General features: G+C 60.8%; 1 protein-coding gene across 1 annotated transcript; it reads right to left on the reverse strand.

Annotated features, from left to right (window-relative positions):
• Positions 1–152: 152 nt before the first annotated feature.
• TMEM150A (transmembrane protein 150A) lies at positions 153–8306 on the reverse strand. Its single transcript, XM_027700228.1, has 7 exons — positions 8150–8306; positions 6084–6131; positions 3780–3851; positions 3563–3630; positions 3301–3428; positions 2216–2393; positions 153–452 (listed from the first exon to the last, which is right to left on the reverse strand). Exons 1-7 carry the CDS (start codon positions 8227–8229, stop codon positions 208–210), a joined length of 819 nt encoding a protein of 272 aa, XP_027556029.1. The 5' UTR covers positions 8230–8306; the 3' UTR covers positions 153–207.
• Between the last annotated feature and the right edge of the window lie 91 nt (positions 8307–8397).

Consider the following 8397-nt stretch of genomic DNA (forward strand, 5'->3'; position numbering starts at 1 on the left):
CAGCTGCCAGAGGAGTCCTGGACACAGCTCCTGCCAAGAGTGGAGGGCACTGCATGCCCACACGTGCGCACACACACACACACACACACACACACACACACACACAAGCACCCCAAGGCAGCTGGGGTCTCAGAGACATTCAAGGTGGGGAGTTACTGTCAGAGCCATGTTTTGGGAGTCTCCACTGTGAGCTGCCTCCTGTGGGGGTCAGGCCATAGCCAAGCCCTCCACGTGGCTGTGGATGTGTGCCGTGCTGGACACGCTGCTCTCGTCTTTGTAACTTTTGGGAGCCCGGCTGGCTTTCAGCAGGACCAGGAAGGTGTCTGTGGAGATGGCCCCAAACTCAAAGGTGAATGTGCCGTAGAAGACCAGGACATCGATGATGAACATCCACTCACACAGGGCAGCCACGTGCTGCAGCACAAAGCTCTCCTGGATAAAGAACACACCGCCTGAGGGTATCCCAGTCAAGGAAAGCACAGATGGACACCGACCGCCTCACGGAGGACCATGTCCCACTGCCACCGCATGCTGGGGTGGCCGTGGGTACCCACCTTTGCAGGAAACGCACTGCCACTCCTAAAACCCAGAAACCCAGCACCACGAGGGCCCTAGCACGGGTGAGGCGGTGGCATACATGCCCAAACCAGCCTCAGTAAATCATGGGACTGATGCCAGGCTGGGATTTTCTGAAAAGGCCAAGGCAGGAGGAACTCAGGCTGCACTTCTCAGTGCAAGCCAGGTGCCCAGATGCCTCACCCTCCCCACACCCCTTGCCTCTTCCTCAAGGCAGGCTGACACTCCCCATCCTCCTGCAGGATGCCATTAAAGATGATCAGCACTCCATCCCCTAGGTAAGGGGGTTTGGGCTGCTCATCCCAGCCCTGCAGCACCTCCTGTCCCTCTGTGCTGCAGGCTGGCCCATGCCAGGGAAGGGGCCTGCTCCTCCTTCTCCACGTCCTACTGCTGCCAGAGTTTCTTTGTCCTTCTCTCATCCTCACCAAGGATCTCTAGGGAAATTTACTGCCAGAGCCACTGTGGGTGAGGGGAGAAGGCATCCCCCAACCCTCCAGGTGAAGCCTCCAGCAGTACAGTGCCTTCTGCCAGTGAGACCAAGATCTGGGAGAGCTGCAGAGGCAGGGACCTGACCTGTACAGTGTAGAGCCCTTTGCTCACTCCCCCCATCCCATTAGGAGAGATCCCAGCCCTTTCCCCACACTGTCCACACCACAGCTCACTGCTTTCCCACTGCTAGTCCCCAATGCTTTCAGAGCAGGATGGCCACAGCAGATGGGCACCAATCCTGTCTCCCTTGTCCTTACGTGCCCTTCCTGTCCCTCCCAGCTGGCATGGCCCTGCGGCACTCCTACCCTTCCCAGCTCCCTGCCTGATTCCCAGCCTGCCTGCTGCAGTGACAGAGCAGGACCCTCTGATATGTGCCAGGCCTACCAGCACCCCCCAGGCTGCTCACCTCAGCCAGACCCCAGCCAGCCTCTTTGGGACCCACGGACACTGGATGTTTTTTCCCTTTCCTGCCCAATAACCACCACCTTGTTTCCCAATTTATCCCCACCCTCAGTCCCAAACAAGCTCCTGGCTCCTTGGCCACACACTCAGGACCATTCTTCGAGCCCCAGTCCACCTGACACCGTGCCCTCCCTCCCTGCTATGGTGTTTGCAAACCCCAGTGCCTGCTCACCGAGCCCTCCCTCATCCTCATGGGCAGGTTGGCTTATGGGTGCCAGAGAGCCCTGGCTGGCAGAGGTGTTGCCATGCGCCCACCCAGCACCTGCACAGAGCACTTTTGTACTCAGCTTTGGTCATACAGGTAACTCAGACAGACTTTGCTCAACATACCTTTGTCTCATGAAAAAAACCCCATCAGTTAACCAGCCCTGGGTTATGTGGAACTGGAGCCTGCAGTGGTGGCTGGGCTGCAGCAGCCAGGGCAGGGCTGGTTTGGGGCATCCGAGCACCCCAAGAGATGCCCACCAGCATCCCTTCCCCTCCTCAGCCCCTTCCCAGCCCTGAGACTGCTGCTCATCCAGCCTATACCTGCAGAGAGCTGCCCACCCTCAGTCCCCTGCCCAGCCCCTCTCCTGGCACCATGCCTCACTGCCAGACAAAAGGATGGAGAACACGGGGTGCATAACCCACCATGAGAACCACCTTTCACCAGCCCATCCCCAAACTTCTTCCCACACCTTCAGGATACTGAAGACGAGGGTGACAAAGGCCACAGTGGTGAGGATGCTTCGTAAGTGGCCAGTCCAGTACTGCCCTCGGGTTTTGGCCATGCGGTACGTGAGGATGGACTGCAGGAGCAGGAACAGCATGCTGGTGGGAAAGGCCACCCCTGCTCCAATGTAGTGCAGCACCTTGGCGTGATCCACCTGTGGGGAAGAGACCATCAGCGCCAGCACCCTGGGACACTCCCCAGCACAGCACAGCTCTGCTCCAGGGGTTGGGTTCCTGCCCAGGTAGGGGTGCAGGCAGTGCCAGGAGCAAGTCCAGGCAGCTCACTCTGTGCCTGACTCCTGGCAGAAAAGCAGATTTGTACCCAGTATCTGCTGCCGGGATCTCAAAGCACTCTGTTTCTTTCATCTGTGGGCCAGCAGCCCTGCTGTGCCCAGGGGCAGGGGCTGCCCTCTGCCCTGAGAGGCATCTGGGGCCACCGGCACTGTCCCCTGCGAGGGTCACAGCCCAGTGCTGCTGAGCCACAGCTGGGGCACAAGGGGGATCGGGGCCAGCAAGCCTCTCCTGTGGCTGGCGCCGGCAGCAGCCTCCTGCCAAGCAGGAGGGACTGGCTGCCGCAGGCAGCGGGCAGGCAGCTGCCGGGAGGCCGGTGCCTGGCAGTGCAGGCAGGGGCTGAGTGCTGCTGTGTGCTGCCAAGCCTGGGCTCACTTTGGTCATTGCCAGCACAGACTCTGTCCCGACAGTTACCTGGCATCACCCCTGAACAGGAGCATCAGCAGCTTGGCACAGTCCTCAGCCCGACTGGCACGTCCCTGGCCCTGCACGTGCCCATGGAGGGGACAGACCTTGCAGAGGGTCTCAGGTAAGGGTTAAACCAAACCCATCAGCTTAATCTGGACCTGAACTATGAACACACTAGCAAAGAGGACTCCCAGCACTCTGGGAAGCACAGCGCTAACTCAGCAGAGGGGAAGGATTGCACAGACAGAAACCACCACCAAACCACCCCAAACCCCTACCCTGCTGAGCACTGCCACTGCCCCGCTCCAGCCAAAGCCCTCTCCCACCCTCCTGCCCCTGGGGACTCCTGAGAAGATGCCTTACCTGGAAATTGCCAACCATGGTGAGGCCGGCAGCGCAGACCCAGCCAGTGGCCAGCCCCAGGGTGTTGAGGAGGGATGGCCCCAGGCGCTCCAGGATGTGGGCGTAGCGCAGCAGTCCCACCAGGATGACTGCAGGAGGGAGACACAGCCCCATCACATGCTGCTGCCTGCGGCCTCCCTCATCCCATTCCTGCCCCGTGCTGGGGGTGTGTGCTGCAGGGCAGCCCACTCCCAGCCCCACTCCCCTGGCAGCCAGCACTTACCCATGAAGGAGCCCAGGCTGCAGATGAGGCTGAAGAAGCAGCTCTCGGGAGGCAGGGTGCCACATTTGCTGTGGGGACAAAGCAAGGCCCAGGGACCCCTCAGACAGGGGGCACTTGGCTGTGCGCTTGCTCCCCCCTCCCCAAAACACCCTCCTGGGTTGTCCTGGAGGGGTCCCAGAGTGGCTCTGCCCTGTGCTCCCACCCTGCAGCTGCTCACCTGACGAGGGGGATGTGATCCAGAGTGCAGCAGGAGCTGGGGCCGTCCATGTCACACGACTGATTGTAATTCCTGACGGCAGCAAAGGGACAGGTTAGGAGAGCAGAGATGCTGCCTGGGACCCTCCTGCCTCCTGCCCACTAGCCCTGCAAGGGCAGCAGAGCTGCTCCCCAGTGAGCACAGCTCGACCCCAGGGATGTGCCCACATCCTGTGTCAAGCCCCTCTAGGGAGCAACCAATGCCCAACAGGGTCCTCTGGGAGCATCATATCTGGGCTTCCACAGCCCATCCCCTGACTCTGGCTTTGCTGTCCACCCAGAGCCCCTGTCTGTGAGGGAGAAGCCATGGTGGGGCAGAGGGCCGCACACCCTGTTGAGTGCACAGGCCAGGGTGCTGGGCTCAGGGGCTTCTGGTGGGAGCATCCACCTGCAAGCACCATCACACATCCCTGGGGTGGGAGCTGTTGATGAAGCTGGGCATGCAGTTACCAACAGCTCCAGGTTTGCAGGGGCCAGGTAAGAACACTGAGCTGTGTGGGGAAATGCACAAGCACTCCTGGGACAGTGCCACCAGTACTGGGAGGGAGGGAGTGACTTGTGAGGAGCTGGGAGGTGTTGCCTGAGGGAGGACATGACCAAAGCCGGCTGCCCTGGGCAGCCCGACACACCAGGAGGGCATCCCCCCAGGGGCCTGTTAGCAGCCCCCAGTACTGCCAGGCTGGGGCAGGGCTCTGGTGCCCCCACCCACTGCAGCTCCCTGGGAGTGCCTCCTGCACCCACAGACCCTGTGAACATGGGGACCCTGAGCTCTTTATCAGCCTGAGACACCTTCCTGTACCACAGCTGCTGCCTGCAACCCTGACCACATTCCCACCATGGGGGTACATGCCCCCTCACCCTCACAGCTCTCCCAGGAGTTGGCACACGCTCAGAGGGTTTTTGGGTGCCCCTTTGCTGCAGCATCACCCAGGCATCCAGCATCTCTACCTGGAATGGCTGAGTAGGACCCCCTTCTCACACTACAGCCAGGGAGCAAAAGTCCTGTGTTCCAAAGGGCCCCTTCAGACACCTCCAGCCCAGTGGTGGAGATGGGAGCTGTGGGGGACCAGCCCTTCCCTATTCCTGTCCCAGCCTGACTATCCGCCACCTCCGGCCGTGCAGCAAGCGCATGGTTAAAAAATCCTTTCTGGAAAGGGCCGGGCTGGGCTCTGATGTTTTTTCAGTCTCCTCAGTTTACTGGTGGCTTTGTTTTCCAACCACTAAACCCAGGCAAGGCGTGGAGCCCCACAGCCTCCTCAAATGCTGCTCTTGGGGCCGTGTTTGGTTTGGGAGGATTTTTTTATTATTATTTTGTTTAAAGAGAGCAGCCTGAGGCCGGGAAGCATTATTCATCATTAAGGGCTGGCTGTGTGGCGGAGACAACCCGACACACACATTCTTCCCAGGGCAGAATCAGCCATCAGGCAGGAAATGGCAGCAGGTTTTTTTTTTTCCCTTCTTCAAACACTCCAGCAAGAATTAAACTAACATGGATCTTTCTGGGCAGATTTTTAAGGCGACACAGCAAGCCAAAAACGCTGCAGAAGTTGCCAAGAGACCAAACAGAGTTTCTTTTCCCAGTCCCTGCCTTCTCCACGCCTTGTCCCCCATCTGGGGGAGCTGCACGCAGCTCTGCTCATGGGGTGTCCAGGCACCGCAGGGCCATCCCATCCCCCTGGCACTGCCAGATTTAGCCTCAAGCAAGCAAGTCGCAACCTTTTCCATGGAGACACACGGCCCTCTGTAATTCCCTGACCACTTATTTTCATACTTTCTCCATGCTGTGTTTTTTCAATGGCCTCCTTCTCTCTGCCTGGTTTGCAGCAAGGCTGGACTGTTCACCGGAGCAGCTGTAACCGCATGTGAGCCTGGGCAGGGGAGAGAGGGCAGTCCAACCCTGACAGTAGCTAGTCCCCTCAAAGCAGTTCTGCTCCCGAAAGCTACTTGTGGGCCCGACAGGAGGCACATGCCCTGGGGCATTTACACCCCATCGCTGTCACCACCATGTCTGTTGAGGGTGAAGGTGGCTCTGAGTTGTCTTTAATGCTCCCACCTCTCCTGTCATCCCCAGCCCCGTCCCAGGGTCAGCCTGATCCCCAACCCCCCTTTCAGCACAGGGATGGTGCAGGGGGTAGCTCAACTACCCAGTGGTCTGGCACAGAGCGGCACAGTTCAAGTGGGACAGGTCTGGAGGGGACCCGGCATTACAAAGCCTTGAACCGAGCCAGTGTGTGCCAAAGAGCCCCTGCCTCCCCCCAGGCCTTACCAGTTGTGGACAGGGCAGATGTGGTTGTTGGAGAGTGCCATGGCATATCTGGGGGAGAGACAACAACAGGGTTACTGCAGCTACCTGCCTCCCTACACCCCTGCTCCCTGCCAGCACCCGGACCAGCCCCAGGGACCAGCTGAGGGAGCAGAGGATAAAAATCCTCACTGCCTGGCAGGGGCCAGCACTCCTCCTATGGCACCTCCCAGCTTTACAAAGCAGGGAAAAGGAAAACAAGTGCATGAGCCCAGCACACACTCCGCGGAGCTCCCGCTGCTGGGAGCAAGTCCCTCTGCCTTGTACCCCCATCCCTGCTGAGAGCCACCTCCTGCTCCAGCTCAGTGCAGGTGCTTCTGTGCGGCCTCTTCCCCTTCATGCTGCTGTCTCTTGGGGACTGCTCTGCCACGGAGCCCCCACCCCGGTACTGGGGTTCTCCAGCAGCACACATCTGTGCCAGCTGTCACCTGATGGCTCTGCTGTGCTTCCCCCAGCTCCTGGCTGGCTAGTGATGGAGCTGTAAATAGTCTGGATAAGTAGCTGGTGCATTGGCAGGGCATTTCGAGCAGATCAGCTCCATCAAGCACTTCCCTGTGGAGTCACCCCTGCATCTTGGTCAGCATAACAAGGGGCTCATGAAACGCATCCGGCTTCACCCCAGGGGTGCTCAGCCCTGTGGCTGCCCCAGCCATCAAGGAGCCCTCCTGCCCAGCAGCCAGAGCAGCAGGCAGCACCATGCTGTTCAGATGACAGCCATAAAGAGCTCAGGTTAAAAACAAGCCCCAACACCAATACAAAAACCCCTATCCTGCCCGAGCTGGCCACATAAAGCTGGGTTGCAAAAAGGGTGTTCCCACAAGAGAGGCAAAGAGCAGGACAGCTCGGGGGATCCAAGGGGCAGAACCCCCCCAGCAGATCCCTCACCCAGCCACTTCCCAGATCTCACTCAAGCACTCAGTACTCATCCCAGACCTCCATACCCTCCTGGAAGGGGGCAATTAGCCAAGAGAAGCACAAACAGCACTGTCCTCTCCCAGGGGGATGTGCCTATGCCTACCCTGTCCCCTCTCATGGCTCTGAATCCCAGGCATGGCTGATGGGCCTCCGCGTGGGCCATGCACTCCACAGGCAACTGCCCGACCTCTTGCTGGCACTGCACTTGTGAGGGACACAGCATCCCTGGGGGGCTGCAGGACATGTCTGGTGCCAGGAAAAGGACCCAAGAGGGCCACTCCCAGGGCAGCTCTGGCTGTGAGGACCATAAAGCAGCTACCCCCACCTGTGCTGCTCCAGGCCGGAGGGGCATCTGCCCCCCAGGGTCACTCACAGGAGACAGACAGTGCTTTACACTGTGTCCAAGGGAAAAACTTGGAGCACAAGTTCCTTGCACCAGGGTCAGCACTCGGCTTTGTTGTGAAGGAGGATGGGGGATACCAAAGGGGGAAACACTTGGAGGGACCTGCAGGGTTATGGGGTGCATTTGCACCCTGGAAAGTCCCACCATCAATACTGAGGCTCCCCGTGCCTTTGGGAAAAATCCTTCATCCATTGCTCATCAGTGCTAAGGCCCGAGAAGGGGACTGGTGGGGTGGACTAATGCTGCTCACCCAGGTGACACAGCCTCTGCCCCCAGCACAAGGTCCTTCCATCCATGGGATGGGTGCCCACGTACTGGCCCCGGCGCTGCAGGAGTTGGGCTGGTGGCACGGCTCCCAAAGCTGTTCCCGTGCCACCTGAGCATCAGCCGCACTCACGCCGGGATAGGGGCGCGCGATTCCACGGGATGTCAGGCCGGGGAGGCACACACCAGAGCTGCTGCAGGGGGCGCGGGGAGCACGCAGGGCAGCTGCGGGGGTTCAGGGAGGTGTGGGACCCACGGAGTGTCCCGAAGTGCCCCAACTTGACGGGGGCCAGCGGCGCCCCGCAACCTCCTGCCCCGCACCATCCCACCGTGAAGTATCCTCCGGCCCCCCAGCCCACAGCATCCCGCAGCATCCCGCCCGCAGCCCGGGCGCCCCCGGCCCCGCCGCCCGTGAGAGGGGGGCTGGCAGCGGCCCCGCGGCACTCACACGATCCACATCCCGGTGATGGTGAAGGCAGGCAGCGTGACGGGCAGGATCCCCCAGGCCGGCATCCTGGAGCCAGGCATGCCCCGCCGAGCTACGGGCGAGCGGGGCCGCCGGCAGAGCCTCCCCGCTGCCTCCTGCTGCCGGGCCGCCGCCGGGCCGCGCTCCCCATGGGCGGCGGGGCCGGGGCCGGGCCGGGCTGGCGGGCGGAGCGGGGTCCGGCCGTGCGGAGCGGCGCCGGGACAGCCCAG

The sequence above is a fragment of the Neopelma chrysocephalum genome, unplaced genomic scaffold (assembly GCF_003984885.1).
Source record: "Neopelma chrysocephalum unplaced genomic scaffold, ASM398488v2 Primary Assembly neopelma1_143, whole genome shotgun sequence".
In the NCBI taxonomy this organism is placed as follows: Eukaryota; Metazoa; Chordata; class Aves; order Passeriformes; family Pipridae; genus Neopelma; species Neopelma chrysocephalum.

Bases quoted from the DNA above. Each gene is read 5' to 3' on its own strand.
- TMEM150A (XM_027700228.1), bottom strand. From the start codon at position 8,229: ATGCCTGGCTCCAGGATGCCGGCCTGGGGGATCCTGCCCGTCACGCTG. The intron at 3,852-6,083 runs GTAAGGCCTGGG...TGCTGCCGTCAG, and splicing joins ATCTGCCCTGTCCACAACTG to GAATTACAATCAGTCGTGTG. The intron at 2,394-3,300 runs GTAAGGCATCTT...TCTTCCCCACAG, and splicing joins CCATGGTTGGCAATTTCCAG to GTGGATCACGCCAAGGTGCT.